At 42.8% G+C, this 24,893-nt stretch overlaps 1 protein-coding gene across 1 annotated transcript in view; it reads left to right on the top strand.

Moving 5' to 3' along the window:
- The first annotated feature begins 8,073 nt into the window (after window positions 1-8,073).
- Window positions 8,074-24,893, top strand: part of MMP15 (matrix metallopeptidase 15) — a 96,283-nt gene continuing 79,463 nt past the window's right edge. Inside the window, exon 1 of the mRNA XM_029609259.1 lies at window positions 8,074-9,132. Coding sequence (XP_029465119.1) covers window positions 9,019-9,132 — 114 coding nt within the window. The 5' untranslated portion in view covers window positions 8,074-9,018. The remainder of the gene's footprint in view (window positions 9,133-24,893) is intronic.

The following is a 24,893-nucleotide window of genomic DNA, read 5'->3' as shown; positions in this document are numbered from 1 at the left end:
AGTCTCCACCCCTTACGCTGGGTAATACTTGTTCTATAATAGACCAACGCAGATCAATGAACTTATGTTGATGTTGGATACAATGGTGTACCAGGGGCGCTGTGAGCTTGGAAGTTTTAATACAACTTCTAAGCTCTATCAGCCTTGTACGGACTTTTCTCTTCGTGCGACCCACATATACTAATTTACATGGGCACTGTATAACATAGTTGACACATTCAGAGTCACATGTGGTACGCTTACTCAGATTCACCACCACATCCGAATTAGGGACTTGCCAATGTTCACCCGTGAGGGCCAATGCACACATGTCACAATGTCCACAGATATTGTGACCACCAGTCTCAAAGGACTGACGTGTGGACACAAAAGTAGACTTCACCACCAAGTCTCAAATATTTTGACCCCTAAAAAATGCAAACTGGGGTCCCGATTGAAACACAGAATGCAGAGCCAGAATCTGCCAATGCGAACAGATAATATTTACCATCTCATTAATATGTCGAGAGTATTTCAATGTACATGTGAGATGCTGAGAGAAAGGGCGTTGTTTATATTGAAGAAGTAAAGCTCTATTCGCATATAAAGCTCTCTTAAACGCCTTCCTAGGGTAACCCCTTTGAGCAAATCTTGCGGATAGAACCAATGCCTGTGTCCGAAATTCATCTATGGTCGAGCAGATCCTCTTCAGTCTTAAAAACTGCGAGATCGGTAATCCATTTTTCAACCTTGTAGGGTGGTAGCTAGAGTATTGTAGATATTGGTTACGATCCGTGTCTTTTCTATATAAGGACGTCTTAATAATACTTCCTTCGCGCAAAATTCGAATGTCCAAAAAAGCTATAGAAGATTGGTCATACTGTGCTGTAAACTGTAGATGTATATCCAAAGAGTTCAGCCACTGTAAAAACAACTTTAGATTATCTAAAGATGCTGTCCAGATGAAAAATATATCATCAATATACTGTCTGTGTAGCAGTATATTCTGATACCAATTTGAAGGAAATAGAAACTGATCTTCAAAATGGGCGACATACAGATTTGCGATGTCAGGGGCGACAGTCGCCCCCCTCGCCACCCCTTATGTCTGTAAGTAAAACGTGTCATCAAACTTAAAGAAATTTTTGAACAACACCAATTCCAAAAGTGCTGACAAAAAACCAGTTGGGACATTATGTGGACGTGGACGGGATTGTAAAATTTCTTTCATTAGGTTAAAGGCCTCTCATTGGGGGATGTTGGTATATAATGAAGAAACATCTAAGGGCACAAACCAGCAGCCTTCTGGTAAAACGGATGTCTCATCTAGTAACTGCAACATATGGGATGTATCTTGAAAAATGACGGGGCTGACTTGACAAAAGGTTTCAAAAAGAAGTCCAAAAAATCTGATAGCAGTTCTAATACCGAACCCTTGCCAGCCACAATTGGGCGTCCCGGAGGGGTGGAGACACATTTATGAATTTTAGGAAGGGTATATAATACAGGGTACACAGGATATTTAAGCTTCAAGGCTCGAGCTTCCCTAGCTGTAATAAACCCTGCCTGTATCCCTCCTTCTACCAATTTTTCAATGGTATTTATTTATTTATTTATTTATTTATTTAGCATTTTTCTATACCGACTTTCCAATAACAGAATTATTGATCAATTCGGTTTACATTCTAAACAATAACAGTGACAAGTAAATGTCTTACAATGAACAGGTCAAATTAACTTGGATTAAGATATATGGGGTTAATAACATAATTAAAAGGTACGGTGCCTAATGATGTCTAGATAAACAGGTGGTAGTATAAAGTTATTAGATATTAGACTGCCAAAGATCATGGTATCTTGTAAATCACGAGTCGGATCTTCTAATATCACCTGATAATATTCTTGATTGTGTAACTGACGATGGATTTCTGCTACATAGTCTTTGGTATCTTGGATAACGATCGCTCCGCCTTTATCAGCGGGCTTCACTATCACATCCTGATTTTGAGATAGATGTTTTATCACACAATACTGAGCATAAGACCAATCTGGCGCTGAATGATTTTTTCCCAGAATATTGCGATTTTCAAGTGAATGTAGATCTTTCAAAACTAGTTGTATGAATGTGGCTACAGCAGAATCCATAGGACCCGGGGGGACCCACGTCGATTTTGGAGTAATGATGGAATTATCGGTATCAATAGGAGAATCGGTGAAAAATAACTTTAATTGCAAATGTCTGAAAAACCGATATAGATCTACCCTTGTTTGAAATAGATCATATTTATAAAATGGCACATATGATAGGCCCTTTTCTAGCGCCGTCAAAGTTGTTTCCGATAATTGCACCTGTGATATATTCACCACCGAAGAGTCAACTCCCCCGGGATCATTCCTTAAAAACTTTGTAAGTTCCGCTGTTGTGCTCTCGTGATTGGCCCTTGCCAATCTGGAGGGCATGTTCCTCTCCGTCCCCTATATGGCCGGGACAGGTAATTATCCTTGTTGGAACCTAAAAAAGGGTTAGTCTGCTTTCTTTTTTCTTCTTCACTACCGCTATTACTTGAACCTTCAGAGGAGTCTTGAAACGTAACATGAGGACCTTTACTGATCTCTTTCTTGTTCTTCCAAAAATATATATTATCATTTTTATAGTCATTTTCATCCCTCCGGAATTTTTGTATTTTAAATTGTTTTAATTGATTTTTGAACTGTATGATATTTTGTTCTAGCTGTTTAGTTGAAGCCTCCACCGATTCAATACTAGTAGTCGTTGTTAGATATGTTCGTATATCTTCTACTTCTTTATTGCACTCCTTCACCGAGACAGCAATATGTTCTACAATCAAGACCATCAGGTCTAAGGAGCATTTATTCAAAATAGCTATCCATCGGGACACGAACTCCTGATCCTCTTGGAACATCAAAGGGCCCTTCTGCATCCTTAGACCTCTAGGTATCATCTGCTGTTTTATATATTCTACCATCGTTGCTTGGTGTAATTCAGCCCTAACTAACTTTTTGGAGGCTGCTGTTAAATCTGCCCATGTATTTCCGGTCTCATTTGTTTCCCCTTGATCAAACAGAGACAGGTGGTAAATATTATCCGTATGCATTGGCAGATTCTGGTTCTGCATTCTGTGTTTCAATCGGGACCCCAGTTTGCATTTTTTAGGGGTCAAAATATTCGCGACTTGGTGGTGGAGTCTACTTTTGTGTCCACACGTTAGTCCTTTGAGACTGGTGGTCACAATATCTGTGGACATTGTGACATGTGTGCATTGGCCCTCACGGGGTGAACATTGGCAAGTCCCTAATTCGGATGTGGTGGTGAATCTGAGCAAGCATACTACATGTGACTCTGAATGTGTCATCTATGTTATACAGTGCCCATGTAAATTAGAATATGTGGGTCGCACGAAGAGAAAAGTCCGTACAAGGCTGATAGAGCATAGAAGTTGTATTAAAACTTCCAAGCTCACAGCGCCCCTGGTACACCATTGTATCCAACATCAACATAAGTTCATTGATCTGTGTTGGTCTATTATAGAACAAGTATTACCCAGCGTAAGGGGTGGAGACTTACAATCACGGTTGAACAAGTGGGAACATCATTGGATATTTACTTTAAATACGGTAGATCCTTTGGGTTTAAATGAGAAAATAAACTGGTACTCTCTGATTTGAACCATATAGTTGGCTAGCTCCTGTTTCGGAGTTTAAAATTTGATCGGGAGAGGTTTTCATCTATGAAATAAAATTGGAAACATCAAATCCAGGACCCAAAAAATTTATTTTATGTTGGGTAGGTTTAAAGTTGATTAATTGAATGATAAATGTTTGTGTTAGGTTCCATTGAGGCGACTCTGGTTAGTGTCGGACCTGTTATAAGACTACATGGAAAAGAGGTATGGGGCATGACGACGTGATTGAAGACTTAGGTTGTGTTTGATAATTTTGGCGGAAGTTCTTTAAAGGTATTTACCATCGGACCTGTTAGAAGACTGACTTGGTTAACAAAAATAGAGGATAAACGACTTGAATGAGGACTGGGGTTGTTTACGTATTTCTGGTTGAAGGAGTTTAAAGGGATTTTCCGGTGAGTCGCCATGTTATCAGTAAGTGGCTTTTAATGGAGACCGTGCAAAAATTAAGGAAAAGCCATTTGATATAAAGCAAGCTGATGAAACGATGATGGATCAAATGGAGAACCACGGATGAGTGGATATAAATGAGATATCCCCTGAAGCAGGACTTTTTTAGTCCGAAACACGATAGTGTTGGGATGGGACAAGGACTACGAACAGATAAGTAACTGTTTGTGATTATCAGTCATAAGACTTCCTTGAAATATAGTGGAATTGGTGGCCAAAATTGGCGTAAGACCTGTGGTTCATCAGCATTTTATTCAAAAATATAAAAATAAAAAAATGTATAAAAGTTAATTTAAATAAATTAAAGTGACCATACCAGAACTGAGTCTGTTGTGGATCACAGACCCTAAGAGTAAGGGGCCTACAAAACTTGATGGCTTAATCATTATATTAATAAATCTAGACCAGTTAAACCAACATTTTTTGATTTGTTCTATATGTTCAACACTCTTTCAGGTCATTACAGTAATCTGGGCACTAAGAAAATGTACTCTGGTTTCCAGTGCACATTTTTAAGGTCCAGATAATTATTTTTTTAAACTCCCGATGTGGTAAGCCAATGCTATGCTACTGCATCAGTCGTTAAAAACACGCCTAGGGGACGATGCAAAATGTTTGTGTTGAAAGCGAGCGCTGAGTGTTCAGCGACCACTTTCCTAGCGCACCCCCAGGCACCCTCCTGAGGGTGCCATGCAATATTCAAATTAGGGATCACGTTGTCAAAGAGGTGCTAAGGTCGCTTGCGTGCCCCTAGCACCTCCTTGACAACGGAAGCCCAGAGCAGTCAGCTATCCGCCGGTTATGAAAACAGATGCCAAATTTATCGGCATCTGTTTTCCTAATCGGCGCACAGCCAGGGGTTCGGGAAACAGACGTTTGTTAACGGTGCATCAGTTTCTTGAACCTGACCACTGGCATTCTTTTTTTAACTTGTTTTTTTTTTTTTAACTTTTTTAAAGATTTTGTTCCTTCTACTTAATATCGCAATTCCGGGAAGGCGTTAATTTCTGAGTGCAAAAATGTGCATATTGGACACACATTTTATTTTTTTTTTTGCATTGGGAGTGAATAAGTATTGCATAAGGGGATTACACAACCCAGGTCCAACTGCAGGTTAAACAGTGCATCCAGCTGAGCGCACTGTATTGCATTGGCCCCCTCAACTTTAAAATGTGCGTTCGGCACAATTCTTTGGAGTTCAGATCACCTTGGCACAGCAGATCTATCCTGTCAAAGGGGTCTTTCACCTTACCTCAAAAGATGAAAGCCTGAATTCCAGAGCACCAGCATCCCTTATCTCAGGCCCCGTCGGGCCATCCCTCCTCACTCTTCGTTCTGGCCAGCTGCACCAATGCCATCGCCAGCATCTCTCCGGCCCTCCCCCCCTCCAGGCGCGCACGATCCCTCATGGCTCTAAAAGGGCCAGCAGCGGGAAACCTCCCGTGGCCCCCTCCGATGACATCAGGACAAGGGACCACTTAACCCTTGCCTGACCAGCAGGACCTTGCCTCGGCAACGGGTCCTACTCTTCCAGAGTGCGCGTGTTGTCTGTCCCTGATTCCTGCTTCTGGTTCCTGAGTCCTGTTCCTGATTCCTGCTCCCGGTTCCTGCTCCTTGTCCTTGCTCCTCGCCCCCTCGGACTGCTCTCCTGGCTTTGACCCTGCTTTGTCCCCAGATTCTGCCTGTCTGCCACCTGCCCTGACCATCTGCCTGTTTTCTGATTCTTCTTGTTTGCCACCTGCCCCGACTCTTGGACTGTGCCTGGTTCCTCTCATCTGCTGCCTGCCCTGACCTCTGGTATGTCTGACTTTGCTCCGACTTCCTTCCTTCTGGGATTGGTTTCTCTGAGAGACCTGTGCCTAATTCCTGCTGGCCTTGGTACCCAAGGGCTCAACCTGTGTGGAACGAGGGTTGGTATAGGTGAAAGTCCTGTTGGGTCTTCTCTCCTGAAGCTCCCCCCCCCCCCCCCCCGACCCCGATGACGAGGACCTACAGGGGCCTTGCCCTGGAGGTAGCAACAACCTCATCTCGGCCAGGGGTCCACCGAACAACAGGTCAACTATAGAAAGTATGTCAAACCTTTCAACTTCCTATAATTAGGGTTATGTCACATTTTTGTGAAGATTCAAACGACAAGCATGGAATAATCCTGGCATTTGGAAGGATGGAGCTGTTGAAGTCTTGAGAAGGCATGAGGAATAGAGCATGACAGTCATATACAGTAAGGGCACAAGTCGAACCCACATTTTAACTCGGGAAGGGTGAAGGCATCCCTGATGGCTACCACCGCCACCACTTAGCTGGATAAATACTGATTTATCTGGCAGTGGAAAGTAGACATCAGATAATCGCCTAAGGTAGTGCTTATCCTGCTATCTGGTGTGGGTCACCATTACTTAGCCGAGAACTGTCATTTGCATGGGATTTCCATGCTAAGGCACTAAGAAGTACTCCTTCCTATTTAGGAATGTGCATTTTCTGCCTGCAAACCTCCTTGCTGCATCGATAGTACGTTTTGCGCCCAGAAAATGCACATTCAAGTGCAGGTACAAAAGTGCGTTTGACTGAATGCACCTTTCTGCATCTACTTATGTCTGTGTAGAAATACTTTCTCTTGTTACTCCTGAATCTCCTTTCCCCATTTGCCTGGGCTCAAAGCATAACTCCTGGTTTATGTGTTGTTGGAGGTGGCGGAGCATTTAAAACATTTTTGCTCAATGCACCATGATTTTCACCAGAAAAAAACAAAGGACCAATTTTTATTGGAGATATAATAAATATATGGGAAGCTAATCTCCTTTCCATGCCTGGGAGACCCTTTAGCTCAAGGACAATTCCAAGGCCAGGACCCTCCCACCATGGTGCTGCACTGTCTGGAGGGTCCAGATGGAAATCCACTTAATGTAATTTCATTGACAGCATAGAGGCACTCAAATGAAGCATGTGAGTCTACTGTAGCCTAACATGAAGATAAATTAGGAAGGCAGAGGCGGCAGGACTAATCTAGGGGTCCAAAGAAACGTCTTTAATCCAGTTCAAAGGTGAGTCAACCACTAAAGCCCACTTAGGGAAATGAAGCGTGAAAAGCAAGACAGCAGGATTAGAGTGTTCTCTTGTTCAGATCGAGTACTTGGCGCAGGAGTTGTAGCATCCAGTTTGGGGATAAAGATGTTAAAAGTAATTGTTAAGAATAAGCCCCAAAACGGGAAGGAACTGGAAATGGAAACCCCTAATTTCGGAGAAACTGTAGAGCAGGAGCGAGATGCCACAGATCCAAGTGTTTTTCATCCTGTGGAATAAGATCCTCACTCCCCACCCACTCGTCCAAGAAGTGGCTTCAGTACTTTTATTTCGGGATTAGGAAAATAAACAGTTTTTCATGAAGCATCAAATACAGTTTTTAAAACCAAATGTGCTGTGTTGAAAATGAATCCTGTCATGAATATAAAAGTTTGTTCACAACTTTTCAGCCTGGTCAGTTCATCCTGTTTACTGCAACACTTGCCTCACTAGATTTCGGTGTGCATGTCAGAAAATCCTTGTATTCAATTTTTTTTTTGTCTAAAAATAGAACACCCTCCCTGGAAAATCAGCAGGTTGGTAGGTTTACGTTTCCCTTAGAGTGGAAACAATAAACACATCTAAAATAGCAACTGTTTTCAGGAGTTTAAATAAATGAAGGCTAAGAGTTCATGAGCTTTTGAATTAAGCGCCAGTATATATAAAATCAGCTGCTCGCTGCTGTAAATTAGTCTTGAAGTTTGGGATCTATTGTATATATATTTTTAAGAATCCTGACTTCTTAACCGGTGGTTCGCTAACACCTCCCCAAATCCCCTCCAAGAATCCCCCCACCTCTGCAGTGTCTTCAGGGACCGAAAGGTGACCGAGAGCTCCTGCGGCTCCTTTAAGAACCCAGCCCTTGCAGGAGGGACAGACGGAGATTAGACAGGGCACGCTCGATCCACAGATCCGGGGAGCTCGACGGGGGCAAGTAGAAAGAGCTGCAGGAACAGGATCCAACGTAATTGAGCCAGGGGAGCGTGGGAAGAGGGACAAGCTAGAAAAAAAAAAAAAAAAAAGCCCAACAGGCGCAGGGCTGGGCGATCCCGGTGGGAAGGGAGCAGCGCTGGAGCAGGATCCAGGGAGCCGAGCTTGCTGCAGCCGCTCCAATCTCCAGCCCAACCTCCCTAGTCCCCGGGGAGAGAGAGAGAGGGAGGCAGCAGCGCGGCTCCTGTTGCCCTTTGGACCTGCAGTCGCAGAGTGGGAGTAGCTGGACGCACCATTTCCCAACTAGGGGCAGGGCGCTGGATCCCTGGTCCTCGAAAGTTGCGATCCGGCGGCTGGGAGTCCCCGGGAGCTGCAGCCTGCCCTCCGAGCAGAGCCGTTTGCCTTTTCGGTTCGGGAGTAGACAAAGGGGAGAAGTTGCAAGGCCTTCCCTGGACAAACATAAGCAACGCGCACCAGGAGAGCATTCGTGCAAGAGCTTAGGGGGTGATGAGACGAGACACCTAGAGAAAAAAAAAAAAGCTGCTTTATCTTACGCTATCGGGTTTGGTTTTTTTTTTTTTTGTGTGTGTTTGGAACTTTCGGAATATTGCTTAATTAATAATTATTTGCAATCGGGGAGGCGTCTAAAACTCTCTCTACTGATCGTTTGAGGACTGGTTTGCGCATTTCTTCGCCTAATTTTCAGGAGAGCCCTAAGCTGGTTGCGCCCCCCCCCCCCCCCCCACGAGAGGGGGACGGAGAGGACGGCGTGGGGGTTTCCGCTCCGGAGCTTAGCCCCTGCTGGGAGCGTCGCAAAACTCTCCAACGAGCGGTCGGGAGGAGATAAAAACAAAAAAAGCAACAGCGAGCAAAGTGCCTGGACTGTGCTGGCAGCATGAATCTTAAAGGGCCCGGCGAGGAGCTGGCCGGCCTGGGCTGGAGGTTCCTGTTGCTTCTCATGTTCAGTAGCATCAGTGAAACGGGGGAGAATGGAGACTTCAATGCCGAGGTACTACCGCCTGTCATTTGTTGTTTCACGCATTACTGCACGCTCTGGAGGGCTTCCTAACGCTAGTCGCGTAGCAGCCCGGCGGCCGTTAGGTTTCTGGGCTCCTGGCCTTCTCTTTTAGGGCTGCTGGAGGGAGTGCTGGGGTATCTGCTGGCCTTGTTGTCACTCATAGTAACGGTGCATGACGGCAGAAAAAAGACCAAGTGGCCCATCCAGTCTGCCCATATCCCAGCTGCTGGATGCAGAATGTGACTGATTGCAGGGCTTTACCATGCATGGGGGAATTTGGAGAGAGAAGAAGCCGCCCGCTCTCTCTGCCCTTGTCCAGTTCTTCCCCCTCTCCCGGGGCCCCCCCCCCCCCCCCTCACCCTGGAGGAGCCCCGGCTGCTGCCATTGGCCTCCATATAGGTGTCGACCCTGCAGCAGAAAGCAAGTTCAGGACAGAGCCTGCAAGCCCTCCTGGTGTGCCCATCCCCCTCCCTTTGCATGGGCTTCCTGTTACCATGGAAACACAAGCGAGGGGCAGGGGGCTGCAGGGCCTCTGAGCACAGGAGAGCTCGCAAGCCCCGCGCTGAACTTGCTTCCCGGAGACCCTGCAGTGCCTTGCCCTGCAAGGGCATCCTGTTACCATGTAATCCTGCGCAAGGGGCAGGGTGCCTCAGAGCTGCTGAGCACGCAGTGGCTCACAAGCCCTGCACTAAACGTGTTTCCTGAAGCTGTTGCTGTAGGCCGGCGCTGGTATAGAGGACAGTGGTGCAGCTTGGATTGGTGGCAAACTGGCAGCACTTTGGCAGCTATAAAAATTGGGTGCCAGAGGCAGTTGCTTATCCTTAAATCTGGGCCTGACTACTTGTAAGATATCAGTCCTTATCAAAGGCAGGTTTGTCATCTTCTTCCTCTGTACCCCATCTTGGGTAGAGGAGCATACAGGATCTCCTATATAGTTCATACCCAGCAGCCAATCTTCCTATGTCTAACTGCAAAGCCCTGCAATACTCCAATGTTAAATATGGCCCTTGTCCAAACATCTGGCCCTCTTAATCCCCCTGGCATTTCCAGATGTACCTTGCCACCATCAACTTTTTGACTGTGCAAAGATTTTTCAGAGAACTACATTCTGCTCCTGGCCACAGTACGTCTTACTATTGGGCCTGTATATTTGGGGGGGGGGGGAGGGCAATACTGAAGACCATCTGTGCAAGACAGATGGGAAGATTCAAAGGGAATGGAACTATGTGTAGGATCAACAGATACAAAAAAAAATGTTACAAGACCTACTAACTTTTTCTGTAGTGGTGTTTAATTTTGCAGCGTGCTAAGCTTCCAGTGTGATTGCTTGATTAAAGGGCTATGCCTCCCTCTGTCCCAGAAAAATTATATATGGTAACGCATCAGATTGATGCGCACGATAAGTATTTCAATATACAAGGCTGGAAGGAATATTTGCAGTAAAAACCTGCAAACATTAGCATGTATCACCATGCATGGCTTATAGTTTGCTTTCTCAAAATGTGATTCCCCCCCCCCCCCCCCCCCCCCCCAATCCATTGCACACCGAGCACACATTTATTTTTTTTGATTTATAACTTGCCTTCCCCATAGTTCAAGGCGAATAGAAAGTAATTAATGTAAAACATCTGTTTTCATCATATTCTCTGAGGTGCAGCCGACCGAGCACATACTTTTTCTAGCCATTGCTTTGATGATTCTAACCATTTAGACTGGTAGATTACCCAGAAGCTTTTTCTGCATGCAAGATGTGTGCCTGTGCCACGAAGAACAGCAAATATATGGGGGTGATCTCCAGGGGAAGTTGTAGAATATTAATCTCCTTTTATGTTTGTCCCTTCATATGAGGGATGCAGTATATATTTTGTATTTCTTGGAAGATGAAGGGAACATCTATCAGCTGAGCCCAGCCCTCCCTCAGCTCTCTGTATCCCCATGCCCAGCCTATCCTCTTCACCATACCCCTTTACCCCCTCCTACTGCTGAGTCTGGTCTATGTAGGCCAGTACAGCCCTTGCAGCCACCACCAGCTAGTGACAGACAACCTTTGGCACCAAGTGCATTATATACATAGAAGAAGATATTTAGTCCTGCCCGATGCCATAGTCTCATTTGTGGCACCTACATTTTGGAGATGGCTCCTAGATCTGGACCAGATTTGTTCAGGACTCCCTATATTGTACTGAAAAATTGGGTGCTTCCTAACATAGAGGTCCCTTTTCCAGTTTGGGTTATGAGTGTGTTGGGCAAGGTTTTGGAGTAGCATACCTGTAAAGCAATGTTCTGCTCCATTAATGTTATATGTAAACCGGTATGATGTTCCCAACGAATTTCAGGCTATAAAAGTGCTAAATAAATACATACATAGACTCAAATCCTGCCCTGTCACTTCTTGTGACCTTGAGCTTGTCAATTTGTCCCATGTTGCCTCGGGTACCCATTTCAACTGGAAGCTCTTTGTTGTGTCTATATAGTTTGTGAGACAGTGCTCTCATTTAGGGTTCCATACAAAAGCCAAAATTAAAGTAAGGAAAGCAATACAGGGATTGGATATCGAATGGTCTGTATAAGGGAAGAGTGCTTTCCAGCCAAGGGATCAATGCTGTGCCTTAACAGGCTGGAAAACTGTTCTGTGATGTATAAAATAAGCACACACAGAAAAAGGTGTTCTGCAATATCATCACATATGCTTACTTCCCATGCCAGCAATTCTTCATGCTTTGCCCCTTGCTAAGCTGTTGCAGGTGTTAATATGGATGCTGGGAAGGCATTTTCTGTATATGTCTTGGTGCTGACTTTCTCTTTATGTTCTAGGACAGCAGTAGGCAACGTCAGTCTTCCAGTGCTAAAAGCTAGTTGGGTTTTCAAGATATCCATAATAAATATGCATGAAATGAATTTGCATACAATAGAGACAGTGCATGCAAATACATCTCTTGAATATTCAGTGTAAATAATCTTGAAAACCCAACTGTCTTGTGGCACTCAAGGACTGACATTGCCCATCCCTGTTCTAGGGAGGCTGTGTGAGTTTTTGAGACAATATTTAATCGACAGGGTTATGACTGAAGAGTGAGCAGCTTTGTTGACTTCTTGCCCTCAGATCTTATTGACAGTTCTTGAACATGTTCTGTGAACTTACATATTATGCCATTGGCATGACTCTGTATGCCCGAAAAGGAATAATGATCTGGCTCATTTAAATAATGCATATTTAAATCTCAGATCATGCATTCTGCCCCCTAAGAGAGGGGCCTGCATAAAATTCCTCATTTTTAGCTCTTAGCCTGTCTGAATAAAAAAAAAGTAGCAAGTCTAGTGTGTAAAATGCATGGAAAGATGAATCACAGTCTATGAGTTTTATATTTTGCACAAAATAGTAAGAAAGGAGAGGGAAAAGGCAAGGTTGAAGGATTCCAAAATAGAATTGGTATCCGCCGCAGGAGAATCTGTCACTGACCCTCAAGAAATTGGAAAGGAAGTTGCAAAAATAATTTCCACTGTTAGAAGAATAACTTCTCCATTGACGAGCAGGGCTGAATGAGCCATGACGTGGGAGATATCATTTGATGGTGCCGAACAGACCCATCTCTCTTGCTCGGTATAATTTATTTACTACTGAGTATGCACGGGTGTTCCCGCCTGCAGGCTGTCGCATGAGCCCCTTGGTCTTTTTTTTTTTTTTTTGGTTTGAGCTTCCACTCAGGCGTATACCTTCTCTGCATCTCATTTTTTTGTCATTTTAAATTTTTGAAAGTTCTTCAGTAACTTGTGTTTAGAGTTGCCTCGCTGCCTCTCAAATCCCTGAACAGCATTTTTCAGTGCTACCAAAAAACCCCAAACCTGTTATCGCAGGATGTATGGCACTGAAAAGGCCACATCCAGTGGCTTCAAGAACTGTCTGTAGCCACAAGATGTCTGTCATCGACAGCCACGATATTTGTTACAGATGCCTCAGTCCTGACCATGATTCAGCCAATTGCTATGACTGGGGATGGATGGCACAGAGGTCCCGGAGGAACAGAGCCTGAAAGATGGAGGAACTCGGCAGTGCGGTCCAAGGTCAGAGCCATTCCTCCTCCCAAAGTAGAGCAGGAGTTCTTCAGGCGAAGCTCCCCCAACTTCAGCGCTGAGTTCCAGATCCATTACAAATCATGGATCAAGCAAGATATGGAAGCATCAGGCACAGAGCCCATGATCTCCTCTTCTTCACGGAGCCCATCTGCACAGAAGAAAAATGAGCACCACTCCTTGGAATCAGTGGTGCAGTCAGCACTGCAGAGGCAGACGTCAGTGCATCACTGACCCCCAGCACCATCTGCATATTCAGTGGACTCTCTGCAGGAGTAAGCCTGGAGAGGACCAAGAAGAGACTCCTTGCAGTTATCTTCCTCCATGTAGGTGCCCTTGTCTCCATCTCATCTCCTTGGTCAGGACGCTGGGCCTCCAGGAGCTGCTTCCCTTCCATTGACCCATGGGCTTCATCTGGAGACTTCACACCCAGTATGCTCTACTGTGCCTCTGGTCACTATGTGGCCATCAGCAAAGTTAACCCAGGATGGTGCCCCTTCCTGCTATCCAGTACATGCTTCTCAGAGGATGACCCTGTAATAGTTTCAGAAGAGAATATCTCTTCTCCAACTCTGGGTCAAAGGGCACAACAGCCCATAGACTAGGTGGCTGAATTGGTGAAGACTTTCTTTACCTGTTAGTGGCCAGTGATAGTGTGCACCCTTGAATTTCTCCTGTCTAAAATGTCAGATTTGTTCCCATAAGGGGGAGTCCCTCTCTCCTCCAGGAGCTCCTATTGGAGGTACCAGTAGTGGGATCTAGCCCTCACCAACCATCCCTCTCTGTGGAGGAATCCAGCCAGTCTGAAGGTGGAGTTTAGGATGCCATCTCTAGAGTATTCCCTGGGAAATACTCCTCCAAGATGATCAAAGACCCCTCCCTGATCACCTTTGTTTTCATTGGGATCATGGACATGTCACTTCACCTCTGGATTTGGAGGAGGAAGTCTAAGGGATCCCTTCGGATACCTTACCTGACCTGCCAGAGAATTCTTTCTGCCAGAAGACCTCTTGTACTCTAAGTTCGTGGAAAAATTGAGTAAGATGATCTAAGTCAACATCCATGGGGACAAAAATACCTATGCAGAGGCTTTTTGGATACTGCAGAGTATGGAAACACCTACTGAACATGTGGTTTGGGTTCAAAAAAGGTTTGGATAAGTTCTTGGAGGAGAAGTCTATTAACTGCTATTGGGACAAAGTTAGAGAAACCATTGCCTAGATTAAGGAGCAACATGTGGCCATTCATTCCTTATCTATAGAGGCTGAGCAGCCTTCTTACTCTAGAAGTTCTTACTTCACTTATAAGTGTTCTTTCTTCCAGAGACACCCCTTTTGCCAATTTTAGCAATGTCGTTCCCCTCCTGTACGTTTGCAGTAGCTTCTTCTGGTTAGAGGATGTCCACTTGAAAGATATTGACCTAAAGTGTCAAAGCAGGCTCAGCCTAAGACTGGTCTTTGAGTATTGATCCTCAGACCTCAACCCCTCTGATAGGAGGAAAATTCACCTGTTCCTTGAAGAGTGGCAGAAGATCACCAAGACTGTTGAGTCCTCAAAACTGTGAGTCTTGGTACTATTTGTACTTCTCCCTGTGCTACATTAAGGCTTGATTTTAAAGGGCCCACACACGGCTGGGCTGGGCCTTGCGCACACTGCACACATTTTAGAATAGACCTGGCTGCGAACGTAGCCCCCGTTACACGTAGAAGTGCCGGGCCAACAAAAAGCAGGCCAGAGGGCAGAGTTTGGGCGGGGACTGGCTGGGACAGCGGCCATTAGGCCCTGTCCCAGAGAAGTGCGCACCAGCAGGTGGCTGGCGCATTAAACCAGCAAGTAAGAAAAAGCTTGCTCAAAAAGCCACGTTTTAAAAATTTTGTGGAATAGAAAATAACGACCTGCTGTGCATATCCAGTGGGAGCAAGTTCAGGAGAGAGGGTGCATAGGAGCTAAAAGCAGTAACTAGGGTAGTAATTTTAAGAACATAAGAAATTGCCATCAAGCCCAGGATCCTGTTTCCAATAGTGGACAATCCAGGCTACAAGTACCCAGACACTAAGTGGATCCCATGCTACTGATGCCAGTAATAGCAGTGGCTATTTTCTAAGTCAACTTGATTAATAGCAGGTAATGGACTTCTCCTCCAAGAACTTATCCAATCCTTTTTTAAACCCAGCTACACTAACTGCTCTAACCACATTCAGTAGTCCACTGTCCATGCGGGGAAGGGAGAAGATCCGGATCTTTTTTTTTCAGTAAGTGCTCCACTGCAACTCTCAGCTTGGGACTCTCCACATGTCATGATTAAATCAGCCCTTCTTGTGAATGGAAAAAGCAAGTTTGCTTATCATAAATGGGGATCTCTGTAGACAGCAGGATGAATACCCACCCACCTCCCTGGAGAGGTACACTGTGCAGCATGGGACCTCCTGCACATGCTCAGCAGTAAAAACTTTGCTGAGCTAGAGAAATGGGTTTGTTCACTGTAGAAGATGTCACCCACGTATCATGGCTAATTCATTCTGCTGTCTGTGGAGAACCCCATTTATGATAAGCAAACTTGCTTTGTTCAGCTGCAAACTACAGTGCGCACATCTCTCTCACTTCAAGCAGAGAATCACTGAGATGAAGTGTCTAATTGTGAAGATCAAACAGCAATAGTAAGATTACAGAGCTTAAAATACAGTAAAGAAATATGAAGAAAATAGAGGATTTGAAAAATGTTTTTTTCTAGGGTCCTGGAGGAGGTGAAAAGATAAGAGATTTGCTGAATCTTTGCACAGAATGGTTACTGGAAGCATTAACACTAAGTGGCCCCAAAATAAATATTTGTGAAAGAATACACACAGGATCGGTGCACGTAACCAAAACAACACAAGTCTGTGACTGATAATTGCAGAAATACTGAATTTTGCTGATTAGGTCACTATCTTTAATGCTGGCAGGAAAATTCAAGAGCTTGCATACTAGGAGATAAAGATTTTCTCTTTCAGGATACTCAATATCTCTTTCTTATCGAAGAAGACCGAGGGGGGGGGGGGGTTATATTGCAGTGAACTTCAGAAAAGGCAAATAAAATGTGCCCTGCTCTATTTGGCTAGGTTACAGATTTTCCAGGACTGAGAGCAATTTTATTGGAAGATGTGAAGCAAGTTATTTCCAGACGCCCCTGAAAACAGTTTTCACACGGGCCTTCAGGGCACGTCTCTGGAACTGCGGAACCTTTTCCCAGTTCTTACAGTGTGGTCCTTTTCATCGGTTTCCAGTGGTTTTCTATGTAAAAATCCTGTTTTGGGGTCCTTTCCATGCAGCACATTTGGGGTCTTGCCCATATAAGAGCAGAAGAAATATTAGAATTCTAAATATTAGACACTGGATAATCCCAAAAAATCCCTTCAATTGATCCCAATTAATCCCCCACAAAAAAAAATCAATTATCTAGTGTCTGATACTTAGAATCCTGTTATTAGTGTTGTAGCGGCGTATGCCGGTAGGGTTTATTGGATATGTTATAATTTAATTGAAAATACGGAATGTTAAGTACGATTTGTGTGTCTGTGAATTTGTGTACAATAATTGTGAATGGATTGTAGTTATACGCACCGCACCATTTTAATATAGACATTTTTGATTAAAATATTTAGCATTAATTGATTTTGCGTACAATAATTCAGGGCTTTAGTTTATCACGTATACGTTCCAGCTCTCCAGCCTTACTACTCAGACTTCCAGCATTCGCATACAGACTTTTTTAAAAGTATGTTTATTTGTTATGTTTATTTGTATTCGCAACCTGCTTATTAGCAGAAGATACAGGCCCTGCAGAGTCATTCAGATCTATGATGCGCTTTTATCTTCATCTGTCTGGGCTACTTTGAATTGAATTGAATACAATTGAATGACAGCAACATCTTATAAGAGACTTCACAATATAATGTAAATAGTTAATCCTAACTGCTCGGTTATCTTACTCTAATTCTCTCCCCAGTTATATGATCCTTGTTGTAATGTAACTTTATGAACTCTTTGCACTTGTTTATGTTCTCTTTTTTTGTTCACACCCCCTTGTTATATGTAAACCGGCATGATGTGGTTTTTAATCACGAATGCCGGTATAGAAAAACTTTAAATAAATAAATAAATAAATACTTCAGCCTCCTGGGTCTTCCCCCAAACATTCCCTTAAAAGCTGATCAACCTTTTGTTGCTTTGCTGTCATTTTGAGGATTAATGAAGCATTTTCTAATTGTTCTGCCTGCAGCCTTGTTGACAAGTGAATCTAGCCTATGTTGTTGGCATATGCTCAACGCGGTCACTAAACTCACATTTAGTGCAAAATGTTCCAGATAAAGTTTTCTGTATGATTTATCTCTCAGTAGGTCTAAGGAAGTGGCTAGACCATGAGCTGCTCTCTCTTTGGAAATGATAGTGTATAACTAAGTTTTCCTCTGGTAATATGACTTTTCTGAACTTGCTGTCACTGAATATTGATGGAATTCTGGCCCTACGTTACTTCAGAGACAGCTTGCTTGGTTGCTTTTATCTTTAAAAAAAATGCATTTGGAAAGCAGAAAGCCAAGGACCAAATACCATTTTGAAGGGGAAGACCTAGCAATTACCAAATAGGGGAGGGGAGGGTGATGGTCATCTCTGACCTCAAAGTAACCAATCACTGTGAGAAAGCAGTTGGGTGCATGCAGAGTAAGAGGGAGGTAATATTGTCCCTGATCAGACCCCTCTTTCAGTACTGTATTCATTTCTGAAGATTCATATTTACCAAAAGACATTGAGAAGGTGGAGGCAATTCAGAGGGCAGTGGGGAATCGCCAGAATGGTGGGTAGTGTGCATTATAAGCCATACGTAGGGACATAACTGAACAGAAAAAAGAAGATTTATTCATAAACATTCAGAAGTAACCTCTCTCTGGCCCTTCAGATTTTCATTCAGTGGAAAATAGTTTTTCAATAAGAAAGTGAAGGAAAGGAAGCTGAAAAGGCATGTGTGAAAGTATTGTTTCACTGCGAGAGGGGTAAGCCCCTGGAAGGGTGTGCCGTGTGCTTCCAGACCTGATCAGGTGTGCCACGAAGTCACCGCTGCCTGATGCTCAGGGCTCTGCTCTCAGCTCCTCAGAGGAGGCCTTTAGACGGGTAGGAACTCCTTTCTGAGAATGGGTAGTCACTTAGGCCGCCTCTTCCAAGCTGCAGCATGAGCCCTGGGGTGTGGTAATTAATGGGCAGCGTGAAGGACCCGCTTTGTACGGTGCACGCAGTACTCCTCATCTTACCTGATTCTGAGGCCTTCAAGCCACTGTTTTATCTCCAGGATGAGTAAGACGGGATGCATTGGGCACTGAATGTGATTCACTCTGAGGGCTGGAAACGGCAGCAGGGAAGAAGCTCTGACGGCCAACAGGCGGCAGCCGAGGTAACCGAGCCAGCTGCCTGCACCCCACAAACTTCTCTCTTCTGCTGCCCCTTTCTTGCGTCGTTTTTAAAATTTGGGAGAGAGACTGGTGGGGCTTTCTTCACTGCCTCTGCACGTCTGCACTGCCTGTTCCATGGAAGCTGGAGAGCCACCCAACATTTTGACCCAGTATGGCAAGCCTTACGTTCTTTTGTTGTTGTTGTTAATGTCGGGGTGCCTTGGGTGTGAAAAGGTTGGGAAACGCAGTTCTGGTGAAGTTTGATGGGAGCCAAAACAAGAACTGGAAGTGGGAAGACCTCAGTTCGAGTAAGACCGGGGACAGCACAGTATGGAGGAAAAAGGGGTGGGCTTGAGTAGTCCTTACCTGCTAATATCGGTTATGGGTCTGAAATTTCATTTAGACCAGAAAGAAGATCTGAAAATGAATAAAGACTTTTCGGCATCCTGAGGCAGAGAGAAATTGCAGTTCTGGTTCATGAATCTGGGCCCTCTTTTTTTTTTTTCCTGTGAAAACTACTGGAGGTACAGATAGGAGGCATATTATCGTCAGGGCTTTGTTTTTATGTCTGTGATTTTATAAGTTCGTTTTTCTTTAGCTGTTTTTTAGAATTTAATGTAGGTGCATATTTGTTGTTTTCAAGGTTTTTTTCCCTCTCACTAACGTGCCTTTCCTCTGTCCCTACCATTCTTCTCTGTGACACTTTGGGTAACCCATTGCTCATTCTGTCCTCTTGCCCCCCAGCTCCATCACTCATCATAGGCAACAGGCACAAAGACAGAGTGGGAGGGTGGGAGGGCTCGAGAGAGTACTGGGTTTGGTGGTCTTTATCCAGTAAACTGTTAGTTTTGCTTTTGCTGGGGGATTTGCACCAGAGGTGTGTTCTATTGGTGTTTTATCAGTTAAAACCTAAAAAATACATTTTAATTATATAGTCTAATGAGTTTTGGATGGAGAGCAAAGAGTAGTATGTAAATTTAAGGCTCCAAATATATTTGCCCTGGAAGTTGTAATGAACGTTTAGAAAAATCCTTTCTTTAGATTATGGCTGGCTGATAATAGGATGGGACTTTAGCTGTCCGATGGATTGTAATGGATAAACTCCCTTCTAAAATTTGAAAAGCTGGGAGGAAGAGGCAACATTGTTTATGCAGGCAATTACTTAATTGGTATCTCAGTGTGTTTTGAATCCGGCTGAAAAATGATTTCTCCTTGCTCTCTCATGTTTATGGATCTGTGTTCAGAATAGATAACCTTTTGATAGTCAAAGGGCGTTTGCTTAGAACAACAAAGCAAAAATCAAAATGATTCCTTCTCAGATTACCCTCTAGTATGGATCAGTTTGGATCTACCTGTCTGACCCATTTTCTTAAGGATTAGAAAAGTAATCCTTGGATATTGCACTAAAAAATAAAAAAAAATAAAAAAGCAGAAAAAAAATCTTGTAGTTTATAAAATCTTTTGTTTAGAACAGAAGTCATATAGAAGGAATTCCGAAAAGAAAAAATAGAAAATATGCTTTCATGGGAGGCAACTAGATCAGCCATGAATACAACTCTTGAATGATGAGGTTTGGTGCTTGGCCAAGTTTCGTAAACATAGATTCTTGTTAAATGGTAACATGCCAGGAAAATTGCTTGTTAGGCCGATTAATCCATATAAAACCCCAACATTTATTTTAGCAGTCAAAAATAAGGGTGGAAAGGTTATTCTTTCCATCTAAATTAATAAGGTTTTCACAAACTCAAGCAAGCAATTATACGCGCAGAAAAGGATGTTAATGGTATAAATTTGGAAGTTTTTTTCAAATTTTAAAACTTTCTGTTTTATCATTTGAAGAGAAAGATGTATTTAATCTACTTACTAACGACATTCAGAAACATTGTTTGTGCAATGTCTTCATCCAAGGCCCCAGGATTGAATATTACAAGTTGCTTCAATAGAAAATGTCACATCCATTTATAACACACGTTTGAATAGTCCTTTGCCCTAGGGCTGGCTGCCTAGCTCTTCCAGTTCTGCCTCTGTCACTTTAATTTACAAAAAGAGAAGGGTAAGGAATTACCTAGCTTGTGTCATCTATTTTTGTTAAACCTTGACATCAAAATATCTGCTAAAGTAGTAATGAACAGACTGGGAAGATACCTTCCCAGACAAATACCCTCAGATCAGCACTGAAACAGTAGTCTAGAAAAGGCTAATAAGTGTATATGAGAGGGAGACTCATAAAACCACCAGACAGGGAGGATTTGCCTCTCCCAACAACAAAAGTCTATTTTTTGGTGTTTTATAGCTGCATTTTAAAAAATGTCAAAATAAGAACAAAAGTTTTACCATACTAGGTCAAACCAAAGGTCCATCAAGCCCAGTATCCTATTTCTAACAGTGAGCAATCCAGGTCACAAGAACCTGGCAAGATCCTGAAAGGTAAATTGATTCCATGCTGCTTATTCCAAGGATAAGCAGTGGATTTCCCCAAGTCCACTTTAATGGTTTATGGACTTATCCTTCAGGACACATGTCCAAACATTTTTAAACCCAGCTAAACCATATCTTCCGGCAAAAAATTTCACAGTTTAATTATGCATTGATTAAAAAAAATATTTTCTCCGGTGTCTTAAATGTATTGCATAGTAACTTCATTTCATGTCCCCATATCTTTGTACTTAGCGTAAACAGATTTGCGTTTCTGTTCCATTCCACTCATTTTATAGCCTCTCTCATATCTCCCCTCAAACATCTCTTCTACAAACTGAAGAGCCCTAACCTCTTTAGCCTTTCCCCATGGGGAATCATTCCATCCCCTTTAACATTTTGGTTGCCCTTCTCTGTACCATTTTTTAATTCCACTGTACCTTTTTTTTCAGATGCAGAAACGAGAATTACACACATTACTCAGTATGATTGAACCATGGAGCAATACAGAGGCATAATGATATTCAGTTTTATTCTCTATTCCTTTCCTAATAATTAGTAAGTAGTAAGAAATTGCCATGCTAGGTCAGACCAAGGGTCCATCAAACCCAGCATCCTGTTTCCAACCGAGGCCAGTCCAGGCCATAAGAACCTGGCAAGTACCCAGACACCAAGCAGATCCCATGCTACTGATGCCAGTTATAACAGTGGCTATTCCCTACATCAACTTGTTTAATAGCATTTAATGGACTTCTCCAGGAACTTGTCCAAACCTTTTTCAAACCCAGCTACATCAACTGCACTAACCACATCCTCTGGCAATGAGTTCCAGAGTTTAATTGTGAGTTGAGTGAAAAAGAATTTTCTCCAATTAGTCTTAAATGTGCTACTTGTAACTTCATGGAGTGCCCCCTAGTCTTTCTACTATCCGAAAGAGTAAATAACTGATTCACATGTACCCGTTCTAGACCTCTCATGATTTTAAAGACCTCTATCATATCCCCCTTCAGCCGTCTCTTCTCCAGGCTGAACAGCCCTAACCTCCTTAATCTTTCCTCATAGGGGAGCTGTTCCATCCCCTTTATCATTTTGGTCGCCCTTCTCTGTACCTTCTCCAGTGCAACTATATCTTTTTTTTGAGATGCAGCGACCAGAATTGTACACAGTACTCAAGGGGCAGCCTTACCTTGAAGTGATAGAGGCATTATGATATTTTCCATTTTATTCACCATTCCCTTCCTAATAATTCCTAACCTTCTGATTGCTTTTTTGACGGCTGCAGCACACTGAGCCGATGATTTCAATGTATTATCCACTATGATGCCTAGATCTTTTTCCTGGTTGGTAATCCTAATATGGAACCTAATATTGTGTAATTACAGTATGAGTTATTTTTCCTTATATGCAGCACTTTGCATTTGTCCCCATTAAATTTCATTTGCCATTTGGTTGCCCATTCTTCCAGTCTCGCAAGGTCCTCCTGCAATTTATCACAATCCACTTGCGTTTTAACTACTCTGAATAATTTTGTATCATCTGCAAATTTGATTACCTCACTCGTTGTACCCCTTTCCAGATCATTTATAAATATATTAAAAACCACTCGTCCAAGTACAGATCCCTGAGATACTCCACTGTTTACCCTTTTCCACTGAAAAAATTGACCATTTAATCCTATTCTGTTTTCCTGTCTTTTAACCATTGTGTAATCCATGAAAGTACATCGTCTCCTATCCCATTACTTTTTAGTTTTCTTAGAAGCCTCTCATGAAGGACTTTGTCAAACGCCTTCTGAAAATCCAAATACCCTACATCTACTGATTCACTTTTATCCACATGTTTATTAAACCATTCAAAAAAATGAAGCAGATTTGTGAGGCAAGACTTCCCTTGGGTAAATGCATGCTGACTATGTTCCATTAAACAATGTCGTTCTATATGCTCTGTGATTTTGATCTTTAGACTAGATTCCACAATTTTTCCTGGCACTGAAGTCAGGCTCACTGGTCTGTAGTTTTCTGGATCATCCCTGGAGCATTTTTTTAAATATTGGAGTTACATTGGCCACCCTCCAGTCTTCAGGTACAATGGATAATTTTAAAGATAGGTTACAATTTTTAAGTAATAAATCTGAAATTTAATTTTTGTGGGATGCATACTGTCCAGTCCAGGTGATTTACTACTCTTCAGTTTGTCAATCTGGCCTACTACATCTTCCAGATTCACAGTGATTTGATTCAATTCATCTGACTCATCACCCTTAAAAACCATCTCCGGAACTGGTATCGCCCCAACATCCTGATTAGTAAACACAGAAGCAAAGAATTCATGTAGTCTTTCTGCAATGGCTTTATCTTCCCTAAGAGCCCCTTTAATGCCTTGGTCATCTAAAGGTCCAACTGACTCCCTAGAATTCTATTTGCTTTCTTGGCTGCCTCTGCATGCCGAGCAGGGGATTTCAACATATTATCCCAGATGATGACTAGAACATTTTCCTGGATGTTGACTTTCAATGTGGATCTTTGCACTGTGTAGCTATAATTTGCATTCCTCTTCTTTACATGCATCACTTTGCACTTGTCCACATTAAATATAATCTGCCATTTGGGTGCCCAGTTTCCCAAGGTCCTCTTGCAATTTCTCACAATCTTCTTGTGATTTAACAACTTTGAATAATTTTGTATTCTCAGAAAATTTGATCAGCTCACTTGTCATTCCCATCTCTAGGTCATTTATAAATATATTAAAAAGCAATGGTCTCAATACAGATCCCAGGGACATTCCATTGAGAAAAGTGACCATTTAGTCCTACTCACTCTCTCTCTTTTTTTTTTCTATCTTATAACCATTTCTCAATCAACAATAGAACATTGCCTCCTGTACCATGACTTTTTGATTTTCTCAAGTTTCTCAAGAGGTACTTTTGTCAAACTCTTTCTGAAAATCCAGATACACTGTATAACAGCTGGCTCACATTTATCTATATGTTTGTTCACGCTTTTAAAAAGTAGCAGATTGGTCAGGTAGGACTTCCCTTGGCTAAATCCATGTTGGCTTTGTCCCATTAAACAATGACTATCAATATGTTCAGTAATCTTGTTCTTTAGAATTTATTTATTCGTTTTTATATACTGTCATTCAGTTTAGCCATCACAACGGTTTACAGAATCAAAAACAACAATCAGAATGGTTTAAACCATTTTTCCTGGCACCGATGTCAGGCTCACTGGTCTGTAGTTTCCTGGATCACCCCTAGAACACTTTTTTTAAAATCTGGCATTAGGTTGGCCACCCTCCAATCTTCAGGTTCGGTAGCTGCTTTTAATGATAATTTACAGATTACTAATAGTAATTTCACTTCTCAGTTCTTTCAGCACTCTGGCCCAAGTGATTTTGCTGCTCTTTAGTTTGTCAATTTGCCCTATTACATCTTCCAAGTTCATTGCAAGTTGTTTTAGTTCCTCTGAATCATTACCCTTCAATATCACTTCTGGCATGGGTTCTGTCTTACATCTTCCTCTGTAAAGACCGAAGCAGAGAATTCATGTAATCTCTCTGCTAAGGCCTTGTCCTCCCTTAATGCCCCTTTTACCTTTCGATCAACTAATGGTCCATCTGATTCCCTTGCAAGCTTCTTGCTTCCAATGTATCTGAAAAAGGTTTTAATGAGTTGTTTTCTTCCACAGCAAGCTTCTTTTCAAATTCTGGCTTTGCCTTCCTTATCAATGCTTTGCATCTAATTTGCCAGTGCTTATGCTGTTTCCTGTTTTCTTCATTTGGATCCCTTTTCCATTTCTTGAAAGAGGTTCTTTTAGCTATAATAGCCTCTCTCTCTTCACCTTTTCA

The sequence above is a fragment of the Rhinatrema bivittatum genome, chromosome 7 (assembly GCF_901001135.1).
Source record: "Rhinatrema bivittatum chromosome 7, aRhiBiv1.1, whole genome shotgun sequence".
NCBI lineage: Eukaryota > Metazoa > Chordata > Amphibia > Gymnophiona > Rhinatrematidae > Rhinatrema > Rhinatrema bivittatum.
The sequence above is the reverse complement of the archived record's forward strand: the minus strand, read 5'-3'. Positions and strand labels throughout refer to the sequence as shown.